This window comes from Notothenia rossii (genome assembly GCF_949606895.1).
Source record: "Notothenia rossii genome assembly, chromosome: 7".
NCBI lineage: Eukaryota > Metazoa > Chordata > Actinopteri > Perciformes > Nototheniidae > Notothenia > Notothenia rossii.
In genome coordinates this window covers 7,466,879-7,483,407 of record NC_136905.1, presented here as the reverse complement: position 1 = coordinate 7,483,407, position 16,529 = coordinate 7,466,879, and the positions used below count along the sequence as shown (strand labels likewise).

The 16,529-nt window shown below is 40.3% G+C and overlaps 3 protein-coding genes across 7 annotated transcripts in view; 2 read left to right on the top strand and 1 right to left on the bottom strand.

Annotated features, from left to right (window-relative positions):
- The first annotated feature begins 44 nt into the window (after positions 1-44).
- On the top strand, positions 45-2,913 carry rbp5 (retinol binding protein 1a, cellular). Its single transcript, XM_079691494.1, has 4 exons — positions 45-529; positions 883-1,067; positions 1,719-1,820; positions 2,609-2,913. Exons 1-4 carry the CDS (start codon positions 454-456, stop codon positions 2,657-2,659), a joined length of 414 nt encoding a protein of 137 aa, XP_079547620.1. The 5' UTR covers positions 45-453; the 3' UTR covers positions 2,660-2,913.
- Positions 2,725-16,529, bottom strand: part of LOC307045671 (tumor necrosis factor receptor superfamily member 5) — a 14,820-nt gene continuing 1,015 nt past the window's right edge. The window contains exons 1-8 of one of the 3 annotated variants that reach the window (XM_079691493.1): positions 14,043-14,772; positions 10,128-10,274; positions 9,948-10,038; positions 9,124-9,200; positions 8,129-8,236; positions 6,870-6,917; positions 6,403-6,522; positions 2,725-4,768 (exon numbers count right to left, since the gene is read on the bottom strand). In XM_079691493.1, the coding sequence (XP_079547619.1) occupies positions 4,590-4,768; positions 6,403-6,522; positions 6,870-6,917; positions 8,129-8,236; positions 9,124-9,200; positions 9,948-10,038; positions 10,128-10,263 (759 nt within the window). In that variant the 5' untranslated portion in view covers positions 10,264-10,274; positions 14,043-14,772 and the 3' untranslated portion in view covers positions 2,725-4,589. Of the gene's footprint in view, positions 4,769-6,402; positions 6,523-6,869; positions 6,918-8,128; positions 8,237-9,123; positions 9,201-9,947; positions 10,039-10,127; positions 10,275-14,042; positions 14,773-16,529 lie in introns of those variants that run through there. The other 2 variants (XM_079691492.1, XM_079691491.1) reach the window with 2 other exon arrangements.
- The window catches only part of c1s.2 (complement component 1, s subcomponent .2), a 21,149-nt gene continuing 9,842 nt past the window's right edge, over positions 5,223-16,529 (top strand). Inside the window, exons 1-2 of one of the 3 annotated variants that reach the window (XM_079691488.1) lie at positions 5,223-5,648; positions 8,161-8,218. The gene's annotated coding sequence lies outside the window, so the exon portion shown is untranslated. Of the gene's footprint in view, positions 5,649-7,347; positions 8,219-16,529 lie in introns of those variants that run through there. The other 2 variants (XM_079691490.1, XM_079691489.1) reach the window with 2 other exon arrangements.

Below are 16,529 nucleotides of genomic sequence, written 5' to 3'. Positions count from 1 at the left end.
AAAAATGATCCTGTGGCTGAAAAGCGCTGGGAAAGATGAATGAACCACCCCTCTGAAAACCTCCTCAGTGACTCACAGCTGACTGGAAACAGTCTCCCAATTCCAGAGAGAGTCTTCACCCGAGAGGACGTTCACCGTAGAGCAGCCTGCAGCACACACACTCTCTCTCTCTCACACACACACACACACACACACACACACACACACACACACACACACACACACACACACACACACACACACACACACACACACACACACACAGCGTGCAACAAGCTCATTTTACGCGTAAAAAATCGAAGGCATTGTTCGGCAACGTTGCGTAAGAGAAACTGATATTAAGCAGGGCGGCTGCAGATCTGCACTGGGACTTTACTCGAAGGGAGAAAAGAGACAAAAAGAAGGAAAAAAGAAAATATTTCTGCTCGTCTGCAGTTTGGAAAAATAACAAAAATGTCTAAACCTGATTTCTCCGGAACGTTTAATATGGTGGAGCAGACTAACATGGACTCCTACCTCGGAGCATTAGGTAAGACTTTAAATCTTATTAGCTGCACTTTAAACAGACTTATTGCATTTATTAAACCTCCCCATTAACACAAACACATTCAGACCTATGTTGCACTTTGTATTTTAAACTATTTTCATTGCTTTGTAGTCGTCTTTTTAATCTTAAATCACTAGATACGATGCTCGAATCTTGATTTGCATCTGCACATTAGTCAAAGGAAATCACCACCATGTCCTCTCTGTGACCCCATACACTCAGAGGGGTGTATCATCAGTCTGCACTGTGACAAGACAAAGCCCCCCTTTTTCATAGAGCAACAGTGAAGTATAGCTCATGTTTTATTAATCCTGTTGTTATTAATCTTCTCCCAGATATTAATTTCGCCCTGAGGAAGATAGTGTGCCTGTTGAGTCCCAGCAAAGAGATCACCCACAACCTGGCCAGCGGGGACATGAGGATCCGGACCCTCACCACCTTCAAGAACTTCATCATGGAGTTCACCATCGGGAAAGAGTTCACTGAAGACCTGGGACCAGTGGACGGCCGTACCTGTCAGGTGTGTGTGTGTTTTTGTTGTTTCTGAATATGCAGTTTGACTTGTTTGGACACGTACATCCTTGATATGGTGAGTATCATTTCTTGTTATGCAAGTTTGCTTTGCATTTTTATTTAATTTAGGAAGGTCTGCAGGAAAGTCCACAGACATACCGCTGAGTTTTTGTGTTGAAATCAACCCCTGCTGCTTTAATCCTGCCTTGACCCCACACTGAAGGATGTGTGGGAGAAGGCAGCTAATAACAAACAGAAAAATCCCTCTCTTTCGACACAGTCTTCAGTTTCAAAATCCATTCAGGAACTAGAATAAGCAGCAGTATCATACAGGGGTCAAGCGAAATTAAGAAAAGGGGAAAAAAAAGGTTTCGATATCAGGAAAGAAGAAAGTCATCACATATTTCTTTGCTGATTAAAAACCAATCTGTTTTAACGACGCCTTGGCCCAAACAAAACTCATCATTTCAGTATGTTGCTCATCTCATGTACTTGCAGGATTGTGGTTTGTATCCTAATGCTTGATTGCTCTCTTTGTAAGCAGCTTTGGATTCCAGCTATAGCTTATTGTAATGTAATGTAACTCATGGCCACATGCATTGCACATGCTTTACACAGCAAAGTCACGCACTAACACTCCCTCTCTGTGCCTCTGCAGACTACCGTGAGCTGGGAGGGAGACAACCTGCTCTGTGTACAGAAAGGAGAGAAAGAAGGACGAGGGTGGACACACTGGCTGGAGGGGGACAAGCTGCATTTGGTAATGATGTGTGGATGGAAGGAGAGGAAGTGAGGGGAAAGCAGAGGGGGGATATGGAACTAGGGAATTAAAAACGTTAGGGGGTTGGATGCCAAAATGGATTAGCTAAATGAGAGAGAACATGCAAGACAGGGTTTGGAAGTTTCTTTATTATGTGGCACTTTGCCGTCTTAGTGGGAAGAATTTCTCAATTGTAAGGTTTGTAAAGTGTTGTGCATGCCTGAGGGGGGGAAGGTAGGACCCTACAAAGGAAGGCCAGCACAAAAGAGGCTTGAAAGGACGTCTTAATAAAGTGCCTCAAGACCAAGCCAGAGCATCGGTCTTCACATTTTGCTTTAAAAGACTTAAAGATAATCTGTCAATGCTCATTAAGATGTTACACAGTCAGCATTGTTCCGCTAAATAGCTTTTGCTGGATTGTGTAAACAGGCTCTTAGAGTTAAGACAAAGAAATGTGTTGTTGGAACCAAACTCAGGAGGGACTTTAGAAAGAAAATGCCAGCTTAGATGAGGCCGCTGGATTTTTAGAGTGGATTGAAGGAGAAAGGGAGCAGCGTGAGAATAATGAAGAGTGAGGGGGAGATGGGGGAGGGAGAGATAAGTAGATGGGGAAAGAGTGGGAGGCTGATCACGAGGTCAAAGGATGACGGGGATGTATTTTGGATACAATCCCAGGTTTGTGTTTCACTCATTTCACTTTTCTTTGATGTGCCAAACCGTCCCATTGATTCTCACTCTTCATTTTAACACCCCTCCCCCCCTTTATCTCCCCCTTGTCCTCTCTGCAGGAGATGAGAGTCGCAGGCATCACTGCCAAGCAAGTCTTCAAGAAGGCTTAATGAAGTAACGGCAACAAAAATGTATCGAATGAATTCTTAATGAAATATAGAGACGGACTTGGAACAAGATTTGAATCATGTTTATTGTTTTTAACATAAGAATTAGCATTATGTGAAAATACCGATATGTAATCTGAATTGTCTCTGTGTTGTGGTACGAACAGAAGGAGCAGAATGACTTGTGTAAACATCCCCTACATACTTCCTTATATTGCACTATCTATCTTCACAATGCTATAAACAAATCATTCACATGTCAGTCGTCGCTGTTGCATCATTCTCCAAGATTTTAAATGCGGTATTGCTGCATATCTTCATTTTTTTAAGTCTTAAGAATACTAAGGAATCAGGGGTCAAAATGTGCTTTACAAAATACTTTTAAAGAAGATTTTCTGGCAATTGTTTTAACCTGTGTGTGTGGTATTGCTGCACATCTTAAAGTTGTATATAGTTTCATAAATATTAAAATGTAGGGGTAATTACATTGACTTTCAAAAACAACAACTTCCATGTATAATTCACAACCTGCATCAATGGCTGGGGTTGGAACAATACAAGTACAATCTGATATCCTACACATTTTAATTACAAAAAACATTCTTTACATGAAGCATTACACAATTCTTATATTCATATTCTTAACAAATCCCATGGAAAGGCCAACACTGGGTTAATCAGTCTCTCCGTTTCTCACCCTTTGGCACCCAGCCCAAACCCATTTGTTCTTAGGAATGTGTAACATTATTAAAAAAACACCCGGGTCTTGCCAACAAATATTTGATTTCATTTAAAATAAAAGAAGTCTCACTCTATTCTGAAACAGCTGGGCATCGTAGTTTGTAGCAATAGTTGCTGAAACAGGACCAAATGCAGCATTTATCCGGGTCTATTTTCTTCTGCGGATTATTTTACATTAACAGTATAATAACGGCAAAGAAAAGAAGTGCCTAGGTTCATCCTGATAATGGAGTAACATGTTATCCTGTTTTTTCAGTGTGTTTATGCTCAACAATGGAGCTTGAAGGCCCAAATGAATCAGATGTTTGTATAGTTGTTGGAAGGATACAGTCATTGTTGGCTTTGGCCTTTTGATGGGATTTGCCTTGAGTAAGAAAAATATTCCCAAACCACTGAGCTGTAGCTGAAACCACAGACAGGGTTTTTTTATTCACATCAAACGGACTGACTCAGGAACAGTCCGCTGCAGCAGTGTTTACAAAAACATACTCTTTAAAGCTGTTAGCTTCATTGTAAATTATTCACAAACATATCACGGAAATTCTCAGTAAAGTCCTGCAGGGGGCAGCAAACATTCAGCAACCCTTAAAAGGTCAGCTAATATGCTGTTTTTCATCAATATATTATAGGTCTCAGATACAGAACATGTCTCTGAAGTGTTTGGCTCCAAACACCAAACAGATCATTGCAGCATTACCCATAATCCCCTCTGTTTCAGCCCTGTTTCCAAAGTGCTGATTCTCTTTCTGTTACTTTAGATGAAAATAAGGAGCCCCTCCCCACGCCCCTCTGAGAGAGATTTGGTTCAAAAGAACACAATGGTGCTCTAGGAGGAGATTCAGGTGATAAGAGGGGGTTACCTTGGTTGCTGATTGGCTAATGGTTACACAAGCTAAAACATCGTTATGACATCCAAGTGGCCAAAATCTGATCAGCTCATTTTCAGACAGGTTTTTATAGAAATGGATCAGGACAAAAAGAGAGAGAATCTTTGTTCCTGAAACTTTCAGAGTCTCTTTCCACAGAGGGGACACATGGTTAAGTATAAAATACATGAAAAAGTGGATTTTGCATAATAGATACATAGTTTTGGGGAACAAATTGTTTTTTGGGGTTTTGAAAACTTGTTGCAGCAACTCCAAGCCGGAGAATGACTCCATGATTCACTGTAACAACAACAACATGTACTTGTTTATGTCCCACACCACTCGTCCTCCTGTGGCTCAGAGACGGTCCTGAGGATACCGGTGCAGTATCCGGCACTTCCATTGGTGTGACTGGATTCAGCAAAAGACACCGAGGCCTTCAGTAGAGTGTTGGGATGATAGCTGTTCACACTGTCCTGTGTGCTGCAGCTAACCTCATAGTCTGCTGAGGAGGACATTAAAATCAATATTCAGTGTGAACATACGTCAAAGTAATAGTACATCAAACAGGCTTTGCACTTTATGTGAGTTATGTCCATCTTAATGGGGCTAAAAGCATTTATGATTAAGGGGAATCATTACAGACTACGGCTGGAAACGAGATTTCATTTGTCATTAATAATGGCTACAGATGGTTGGAGCTAATAACATAGTGGGAGTCACAAAATCCTATGGTCACTGCTTTTATTAAGAAAGAGTTTACAGTAAAAAGGTCAGTAGCTGCTATAATACACTAGTTTTATAATTATGTTTAAAATGAGCTTGGCTTTAGAGGAAGCTATGTGGAAATTGATGAGCCCACAATGTCAACAAATGTCCAAACAACACTGCGCATGTCCAAAACGAATTACCTGTTAACTAGCTGCAATCTGATTGACTACTCGTCAAGCGTTGCCCCGGTGATTATTTTAATATGAAAGTTATGAGCGGCCACCTTGAACGATGATTTATCTTCTACGAAACACATTTATTCTACTATAGAAGTCTGTTTTTGGAATAATTATTTGAGTTTGAACACGTCGGGGACTACGACTCGCATAGAACTGTTATAAACCAACCTCTGTTAAAAAAAGAAGCGTATTTAACATGAAGCGAATTGGCTAACGGCTAACTGCTAACGGCTAACTGCTAGCTTGTCAGTTAAGACGCTTTATTATTTCCGGTGAATGTTAATCAGAGGGATGATCGACAACAGATTTTCAGGATCTCAAACAACCTTCCAAAAGGATTAACAAACATGAAAGCAGCAGGAAAACAAGGTACCGTTTGGACACACATGGCTAACCACACTGACACGGGGATTAGCAGCACATTGAGGAGAACAGGTAAGTGCTCAGTTTTATTATCACCTGTGTTCAAATGTGTATTTTCCGTCTTTCAGTGTATCCAAGGATGTCGTCCATTCAGGCTTAAAACCATGAACCACAAATATCCAGTGCTGTTAAGTAATTAAGTACATTTACTCAAGTACTCTTCTTGAGTAAAAATATTGAGATAGTTGTTCTTTACTTAAGTATTTTATATTTTATGTTACTTTGTACTTTTACTCAGAAGGAAATATTGTACACGCTACAATTATGTAGTATCTTTAGTTACTTTTCAGATATATGGTCATCACTTAAATCAGACTTGAGTTCCACCTGGAGTAAATTCACAAGCTACCCTGCAGTATACAAAGTCATTCAAACTGGCTGCACCTTTACCAGCTTTGAGAACAGTTTCATGATCAATCATTATAAAACATATCATATCTATTATTCTGAAATGAACCAATCTGCATATGAGTACTTTACTTTTGGTACTTTGAGTATATTCTGATGCTAATACTTTTTTTATTTGTACTTTGAATGCAGGACTTTTATTTGTAACAGAGTTTTCCTACACTTTGGTACTTCTACTTTTACTGAAGTACAAGATCTGGGTACTTCTTTCACCTCTTGTCCCCGGTTTAGAGACTATCTGTGCATGTTGTCTCTATCATTTCCAGTCACGTTTTACTGTTAAAATCTCGTATAAAGAAGACATGTAAAATGCATTGGCTTGCATAATATAAACGCGGATGCATTTGGCGTTTCTCACCTGGGTTAAACAGTGGTACATTTGAGCTCTCCTGGCAGTGTCCATTCTGCGCTAAAGGCTGCAGCTGAGTGAAGGGTGCTGCTGGAAACATCTCCATCAGAGAAATGGATATATTGCCGCCTGTCACACAGGAAACACACCACAAATAGCTTAAACACACCATAGGATTACTCAGAATCATTGTCACAAGGAATTTATCCTACAATCGTTATTATACCTCATCTAATTTGGAACATAGTATTTTATATTCGGGACAAATGTATACTGATTGGCCATTGGGGGTCACTATAATCTCCCACAAGCTATTATCTCAAATCTACATAACTGAGGAAAGGTTCCTCAATCCTCACACTTCTTCTTTTATTTATATGAACAGCCCTGTTATATTGTAGTTCACAAAAGCTTAGTGTGTCTCACTACTAAAGTTTGACTGTGCTCTCATGTATTTTTTAAGTGCAAACACTCACCTCCTGTGGTCTTGAAAGGTGGTTTCAAAAATGCCGTTTCCTTTTTCTCTGTAAAAAAGAACAAGTCAGATTTGACTCAGATATGTTCCAATGGTGTCACGTTGTTATGGTGGAAAAAGTATCAACTTGTTTATTCAGCAAAATGCAGATGTTTGCCTCCTAGTGCCAAGTTCTTTTTTACATTTGAATTTCTCTTCAAATAAAACTGTAAAATCCATCAAATGTGTGTGAGGAAAGATTAAGAAGCCACAGACATATACGACAGAAAAAATAGAATAACAAAAAAGGGGAAAGGAACAAAGCTTTCATGATTAATAAAAAATACACCTTAAATAAAGGGCAGAAAAACTAACCAACAAGGAAAAAAGAAGAGACAAATATATATGCGAATCAAGAAATAATTTGACACCCTATATATGTACAACCTGTTTAAAAAAAATCACTTAAAAAAAAAAAAGGCTTGTTGGTAAGGCAAATAAATACTAAACAAAAAATAAGTATGTTTTGTCTGATATGATTTTCCACAAATGTTCACTTACCTTTACGACAGCCTCAATGCAAATCAGATGTTAATGAGTTTCATTTCAATAATTTCACTTCACAGTTCTTATCATTTCTCCCACTCTGAGCCCATTCACATCACTCTGTGTAAGTCTCATACTGGACTTTCAAACTAGTAGTGAAACCTGAAGATCTTTTGATTCTTGTTTTTCATATGTAAATTCCGGTATTGACACATCCATTCACTGGAAATAACATAAATGAAATACAAAAACAGCGTCCGTCAAAACATCGGCATTTACTGTGCGTAGGAGCCTGTCTCAGTATGATAAAGTGCCTGTGAAGTTTGCGTCACATTATACCAAATAAGTCTGTCAGGCTGAACCTACAGGATGTGGTTTCCTCCTTGTCATCTTCACTGAGCGTGTTTAACATCACGTTAACACAGAGTTAACTCTAAACCCTTACTCAAAAATGATCAAACGTTTCTTTTTGTAAATTAAGAGACCAAGTATTATAAGTTTAATTTGACCATACTCAGATTAAAATGCATTGAGTGTGAAAAAGGAAGCAGTGGGCAGGGCATGTCTGAAGGATATTTGCATTGACGTTCAACTGTACACTTAGCAGGTCTTTGTTGTGGCTCACATGCGATGTACTCACAGTGAGTGGGCATGCCTGCACGTCACCTCTTCGGGAAGACTTTCAACCAGAACAATTAGAACAAAAACCACACACAGTTCACATGTTGTACTGACCTGCTTTGTAACATTTTCGCTTTCCCCTCCAGCACACCAGACCAAACAGGATGAGCGCGGTCAACACGAGTCCTGACCACAGACCGGCAGGTAACATCCAGTGACAATCTGAGAGGGGATTTTAGTGCGACATAAATACGTTTCAATTTGTTCTAATTACTTAAGTTCTGGGAATTGAAGTGAGTGAAAACTCCCTTGATTCCTCATTATCAATGTTCTACGGTAATGTGATTAAAATGACTGAAAGGGCTTTCTAAAAATATTCCAAAAAAAAACTTCACGATTAAAGAATACATTCCATTTCTATTTATTTCCGGTATTGGTCAATTATGGTACGGCACAACAGCATGTCAACATTAAAACTACAAAATGGAAAAGTTGTGAGTGTGAAATAAACCTTTTTCTGCCACATCTGCCTTGGGAGTTGTTGGGAAAATACTGAATGTTCATTCTATATCAGAGTAGCACATGACAACAGAGGCCCTACGTAGCTGTGTACGTAACCGCATGTATGACTGATGACGCTCGTGAGACACTGTTCAAGTTAGATGGCTATGTTCCTAAGACTGGCATGATGACACAGTCACTCGACAGATAGACATATGACTGTCATGTGTATTGCTTACGCAGGCCTTAGCTAATCTGAACTAATGTCAGAAAGAATACTGCTTTGAACCGGTTTTCTTCCATCTTGTTGACTGTAACTCCCTCTCTTGTATATACGCATATCAAGGACTCTACTAAATCTTTTGTCCCATGCAACCTCGTGTGTGTGATGACTACTTCCATTCTTGCAAGGATAATAAAGTTCCTGATATTGAAGTTCAAGCCGGTGACGAGTGATGTTTTTCTAACAAGAATGATTACCATCAGCTTTACTTCCTCTCTCAAAAGCTTGGTAATATGAAACACAGCACTAACTAACTGAAACTCAAGAATCTGAAGATATCATTCAGATTTGTAATGACGGCATTAATGCAAAAATGTAGCCTTACGAGATATGAAGTCGCCACAGGTAGCATCAGTTTTTAGGGTTCCTGCGGTTTTATATTCCCTTCCCAAGTTCTCACATCTGAAAAATAACAAACACAAAAACATTTGAAAGACTTTTACATTAGGCTTAGCATCGTTGTTACAGAAATACAAGTGATATAGAAGATGATTGTAGTATATGAAGGTCTTTTATTCTGCTTTTTTTTGTGGGAGGGGCTCAGGGAATGTTTTAAGTTTGTCCCAGTAACACTGACTGTTGGACGTATAACCAATACAAGCGTTTTAAATCAAATGAGACCACTTGATAAGATCAGCAGAGATGTCTGCCCACAAAAACCCGTAGTGTAGGAGCCATGAAACGTGTTTATGAACCCTTTATGTTTTAATATAAGATATTTGTTTGATCACTATTGATTGGTTGGCTTGGGTCACATGGATATGGGCGGCACTCATTATAATCCTGTTCACCTGCGTGAGGTGTGTGTGTGTGGAAGAGAGGGTTACACAGGGCCGTTGTACTTTTTTGTTGACCACAAGATTTATGATTGCTTTGATTATTATAACAATGTCTGTGTCTGATCACAGAGTTTGTTGTCATTAAACTACAAGAACAGAGCTTTTGATCTCAGCAAGTACTTTTTTTAGCGTGTCATACAACATCAAACAGGCCCGGCCTCAGCGACTGGCTTTGTTTCCTGCTGTCGCTATACGTAGTTTTGGCCGTATCTTGTCGGATGAATGATGCAGATTACTGTTCATACATCAACATCCTCCTTCAGCTTTCATAATAACAACGATAAAGGCTGCCACGGAGACGCCGTCTGACCTGGTGTGGGGGAGACAGGCGGAGAAATCTGACTTGTTGCTGTACGTCCCGTCTTCACACGGAGCACAGATTGTGTCGTTTGTGTGAGTAGCTGAAAGAAGAAATACAGTGTTTTTTTTAATCAGTTGCTCATTTGTACTGTGTTTGAACGTGAGGAAATGTTTTACATTAAAAGCCTACCTTGAACTGTGACCCCTGAACCCAGAGCACAGCGGGTGGCTGGCCTGCAGTGTTCACACTTCTCCTCTGTACAGTAGAAACCGCTCACACACCCACACACTGCATCATCTTTAGTGGTGCACTCCTTCACTCTCATGTGGTTGTTCACTGAAAGGGTCAAAAGAGAGATTCAGGCCCAGTTCCAATCCGGCCCCTATACCCTCTCCCTAGCTGCGAAGGACATCTGGAGCAATTGACTGGAAATGATGAAGATGCAGGAGAACTGGATCTTAACCCTTGTGTGGTGTTCGGGGCAAATTGACCTGATTTCCATTTTCAATGAATAAAAAAATAAATAAGGATATTTTCATTCAACCTGAAACTCAATGGCCGGGGCTTATTTATTGTGAAGGACATGTGGAATTGTTTTTATTTTTTTCCACTTATGAAAAAATGCCCACCCGCATTTATGTCCTTCATAAGAGGTTCAGGTCAATCTGACCCGGATACAATACCAGGACAGACAGACAGACAGACAGACAGAGAAACACACACACACACACACACACACACACACACACACACACACACACACACACACACACACACACACACACACACACACACACAATTGTATGCATAGAGAAGCTCTTTGATCCTGTTTTCCCTTGATCTTTACCCTTTGTAGTGTGGACACAAAACTATCCTAGAACATTATAAACATTTTAGATATTCCAGAAATGTATAAACATTTTACATTTTCTCGCACTGTCCCCCTCGCACCTGCACGCCGGAGGAGGGACTAAACAGAGACATAACCTCAGTGTAGTAACAGTGTGGTGCAGAACTACAATTATCTACCAACAAAATGGCCAAAAGATATTCTGCTCAGAGAGCCTTGGGGCTAATAATGGATGAGAGTGAGTGGAATGCATTAGAAGAACACGTTGAAGTGGAACAGGAAGCATACCTGCCAATCCTACAGATTTGGGCGGTAGTCTACCGCTTTTGACATGTTTCTACCGCCTACAGACTTAGCTGGCTTTCCCTACCGATTTTCAATCTTCCCAAACTATAACAAATACAAATGACACTCCATAGACACTGGACTCGACTTTTGGCGGACACCGTTTGCAGCGTGTCTGTGATTGCATCATACAAACAGTCCTCTGTGTTTCTGAAAGAGAAACAACGTGCAGAGGAAGGGCAGCGTTAAGGCCCAGATACACCGGCCCGAAATCGGCAGTAAATGGGAGTCGGGCCGAACATGAGCGTGGGCACGCCATATTCGGAGTGGTGTGCGCCGCACCGTCGGGTCTTTTCTGCCGACCTGACGCCTTTTCTTGCCGATTCGTCGGGAACACCACCGGAGGTCGGACAAAGGGATAACACTGATTGGCTGTTCAGCTAGCGAATCAGTGCATGAGAAGCGTTAACGGAAGTGAGGGAGGTAAACACATTTAAAATGAAAGATGGAACACACACGGACGGCTATTTCACCTCATCGGTTTGTAGAGCTCCTGTTCGTTCATGTTTTTCAATGGACGAGAGTGAAAATGGAAAGAAAAACGCTATTTGTTGTTTGTTTATATCACGGAGTCTGTTCTTCTTCTCTGTCTTCCGGTTGTTGCCTCTTTTGAATGATGAATACACACTACCGCCGCCTGCTGGCAAGGAGAGTTATTGCCACTCACGCATGCGCAGTTCATACGTGCTCGGCTCGGATTTGCGGTGTGTTCCAGTGCGCGAAGTGGGCAAATACGCAGGAGAGTCCGGCAACGCAACAGTCGGCGTCGGCGACTTCTCAGGTGACTGACCGGTGTATCTGGGCCTTTACCCCCGACGAGGCATTTGTGTCCTGCAGGATTTCCCCGTTAATATCAGTGTCTCGAAAACACATGTTGGCGACTGAAAGACATCCAGTGTTTGGTCTTTTCCTGAAGCATCCTACACCTAAAGTGTCTCAACTGGAAGAGCACCACAAACACACACAAAATATGATACCATTTTGAGATTTTGGTATATTTATCTCCCAGTCTTTCACTTTTTCTGACATTTTCAACACCAAACATGTCGTTAATGTCTCTGTTTAGTGAACTACAGCAATCTGAAAGCCTGTACATTATTTATATCACACTTTATCAGTAGAAAATTACTTTTTTAATGCAGTATTACACTTTTCTGATTTATGGCGCAACACAAAGATATTTCGCTCTGTGCAAACCTTTGACTAATATGTCAACAACATGAAACAAGAATATGAACCTGGCTTTATCCAATGTTCACACAATAGTTCTTAGGGATGTAACGATATACCGAATATCGCGGTATCGCGGTAAATAAATTTCCCAATACCGTCGTGAGACTGACAAAATCTACCGCGATTTTTTTTTTTAAATAATTTTTTTTTTAAATATTTTTTTTTTTAAACACTTTTTTTTTTTTAAACCTTTATTTAACCAGGTGGTCCCATTGAGATCATCGATCTCTTTTTCAAGAGAGACCTGTCCAACATGGCAGCAAGTAGGTTACAACATGAAAATAAAACAACAGATAACACAAAAGGACATCGTATTTACAGGGCTACATTTACACACCTAGAGACATTGACAAGTACCAACCATATAGTTATATCTCGCCATGTCAATAAGCCTGGCGTTAGACTTTTTCGCTGTCCGTCATTTTGACAGACAGGATCGTAAAATATCCGTCATAATCCCTTATTACCCGTCGGGTCTGAACAGTTCAAGATAGAGCATGCTCGTGAACTGTCAACGGGGGGGGGGCGGTGTTATGCCGTGTGTGCATGCACCTCGCGGGACGCGCACAGCGTGAAGCAAAACCTCCCAGACATGTATTGATCTGTACGGCAAAGTACGGTTTGGGAACTATATCATTTCCTTTTGGAGGGCATGCATAACACGGCATAACACCAGAGCCTGGCTGTGGGGAAACGTTGGCGCTGTTCCGAGTTTGTTCTAATCTGTCAAAATGACAGACTGCTTTCAGATTTTTCCGTCATTGTTAAATAAAATATTCGGTTAACGCGACCACTGGTGTCCCAGCAACATCAGTACCAAGCGAGAGAGTTGTTTCCAGAGCAGGGGATATTGTAAATGCCCAAACACCCCAGTTTATAAATACGTGGAAATGTGGACATTCTCATATTCCTAAAAACCTGTCTGATGATGCTGAGTGAGTGACTAGTGAGTTTGAGTTGAGTTACTTGAAAAACTAAAGTGAAACTTGATTTATTTTATTGCAGGGTCTGATTATTAAATGTCCTTGTTTATTTGTGAGATGCAGTGGCATAAAGAAAATGCTTACTTTGTTGGGTAGTACCAGTAGGTACAAAAACACTGGTTTTCTTGTTCCAGTCTGTTACTGTCACTTTGTTTTTGACACTTTAAAATACTGCTATCCTACAAAAAGGCTGTAAAAATCAGATTTATTATGTAATAAAGAAACATTTTCCGAATAAAAAAATGTTTTATTGAAAAAAAAAAAATATGATTTTTTTTCCCCCTTTATTATTCAATATCGCGATAAATACCGTACCGTGGACTTGTTATCGCGATATTATCGTACCGTGAGTTTTTGGTATCGTTACATCCCTAATAGTTCTACATCCTGACGATCCTGACACATCCTTCATCTACACTGTCTCACAACTGAAAGAGGACCAGAAACACATTCAAAATATAATAAAATGTGGTGACTTTGGGATATTTATCTCCCATTCTTTTACTTTTCGGGCATTTTACAGACCAGACACGTGCCCTTGATGTCACTGTTTACCAAACTACCACTTTTTCTGAAAAATGCATAAAATGATGCAATATATGTTAAATACATGGTTTATACATGTAATTACTAGGGTTCCATTTCTTCTGATTACCTCATTTGGGCGTGCATTTTTGCCGCGCGCAAACCTACCTCTTTTGGATTTGGAAAGGTTGGCGTATGCAGGAAGACATCTCTGAAGATAAGGATAATGTGGATGTAAACTCAGAATTTGACAGCAAATTGGAAGATGAACTTGACTCAGAGCCAGCTGCTGGATGACCCCCAAAGCCAGCCACAAGAGGACCCCCACAGCCAGCCGCAAGAAGACCCCACAGTCAGCTTTTGGAAGACCCCGGTAGGATTTTCACGGCGGTAGGATTTTCACGGCGGCCATGACGGCCATGGCCTCGGTCTGGCCGTTATGCCCCACAAATAATTGTACGTCCTACGCCCACCATGGCCTATGTGCCCCTGATACTGTTAAAATCTCGAAGTTGCTTTAAAAGCGACAGAACAGTGTTTTCTGAACTGCATTATGCTGCGTTCACAACGGCAGTGATGCGAATATTGTCATCGCTCTAACCGTTGGAGTTTCACCGCGGCTGTCAGCTATGTCATGTACTCCTGTCATTCAAACAGGACGCGCTGGAGAGGGGGCGGGGCTTATTTCCATGTAAATACTGTGGTGGAAACCAGCTACGACAAAATTAACCTATTTTACAGTGATTTAATTGTAATACACGTTTCAAAATGATGCCGAAATAACTACATACTGATACCGGTTAGTAAAAAACATGAATTAATGCTTTGACAAGTCTGCAGACAAGACTGCAAGCGAAAAACCTTTTAAAATGCGTGTTTTCTGGATGGATCAATCAGGCTAAACTAACCTGTAGCTGCTCCGTCCACACTCACAACAACTTCCTAAAGACAGAATTAAAGCGGCGATTGTATTCGCCATGACAGTCTGTGGTTTGTACATGTTTAACTTTTGTCCAGTTTCTGACCAGAGCTGTGAGGAGTTGATTAAAGAGTCTCTCGTACATACACGCACACGCACACACACACACACACACACACACACACACACACACACGCACGCGCGCACGCGCACACACACACACACACTTCACTGTGCACTGCTGAATGATGTATGTGCAGAGTTTGACCCTTGAAGGCTGTTTCTTCTGCTCTGAAATGGAATATATTTGTTACATATTAATAGAATTTTAGATTTTTTGATTTGATTTTTGATTTGTGAATGGGAGAAGTAGTAGATGGAAAACATACCAAACACTAATTATTCAAAGTAGAGTATTTTATTTTATATACGGTAATACTAAGGAGGCATAGGCCTATATGATGATATCATGTTTGACATTATTGATATTAAAAAAGTGATTTGTTTTCCATGTCATTCATGTGTTTTTCTTATCAAAAAGTGAAGTTATTTATTTGTAAGCTCCAAATCCAAATGTTTCCCTCAATGGCCTTTGTGCCCTGGCATGTGGCCTTTGCGCCTTGAAAAAATGTATAACACCAAAGGCCAAATGGCCTTGCCCCTAAAATGACGAAATTCCAAGCAGCTGTGGGGTCTGTGGACCCTCAAAGGACTCCAAGACACAGACTACATGCAGCAACTGCAACAAGTACATCTGTGCTATGTGTTTCCTAAACGGACTTGCCCATTGACTCACATGATGTTCTGCAGCGTCACTTCATCAATATATTTTTCGGATATACTGTATTTGATGAATAGTGACTGTTAATTGTTTTTATCTGCTTTGTGTTTATATCTGTTCTATGTCATTTATATGGATGTTTCATTCTCTCTATATTTCACAGCCAAATACTTTTGTGTGGTTCAATTCCTGCTAAATTGCTTTATTTCCTTCAGGGCTTTGATTATTAAATGACAGATTAAAAATAATAAACGTTAATGAAAAAAGGTTTCATCATATATTTCATTTATATTGTTGGGGAATGAGTTAAAGACAATATATATAAGGAATTGGGCATGTTGAATTTAGTTCTGTATTTTTTTTAAACCCTGAAACATGTCCCTGGTCAATTTGACCCAAACATTACCAAAGGGTGCGAAATGTGACATAACACAAGAGTTCAAAACTGAAGGTTTTATTGAAATGGAATACAGGAGAGTATGCAGGCACATCGTATGGCACCCTCCATTGTGCCAAACGCTCCTCAGGGCTTCATGTTCAATGGATTCTTAGCCTGGTCATAAACAAATTTGCCTGTAGTCAAAATATCTACACTCTAAAAACAGAAGGCCCTCCAAATGCAGATGGAAGTCACAGCTTCTACTACTTTCTGCTGTGACCTACTTCTCTTTTGACACAGGCTTTACACACGTCTCTGTACACTCATTACTTTCAAGCTAGTGAAATACTTTTGCTCCACACAGATAATATCAAGTTTTGATTCACAGCAGGAGTTAATGGTCTCCTCTTCAATGTAACTGAGCTTCGGCTTAATGGACTCAAATGGAAAACAGGAAGATGGATTTGTGCAAAAATCATTCTATACTTTATAAAAGGCAGCATGGGGAGAAGAGGAGGGAACTGTGTGCTTTGAGAAGAACAGAACAAGTGTGTGTGTGTGTGTGTGTGTGTGTGT

Coding starts and splice junctions, on each gene's coding strand:
- rbp5 (XM_079691494.1), top strand. CDS start 454: ATGTCTAAACCTGATTTCTCCGGAACGTTTAATATGGTGGAGCAGACT. Junction 1,068..1,718: donor TGGACGGCCGTACCTGTCAG/GTGTGTGTGTGT, acceptor GTGCCTCTGCAG/ACTACCGTGAGCTGGGAGGG. Junction 1,821..2,608: donor AGGGGGACAAGCTGCATTTG/GTAATGATGTGT, acceptor TCCTCTCTGCAG/GAGATGAGAGTCGCAGGCAT.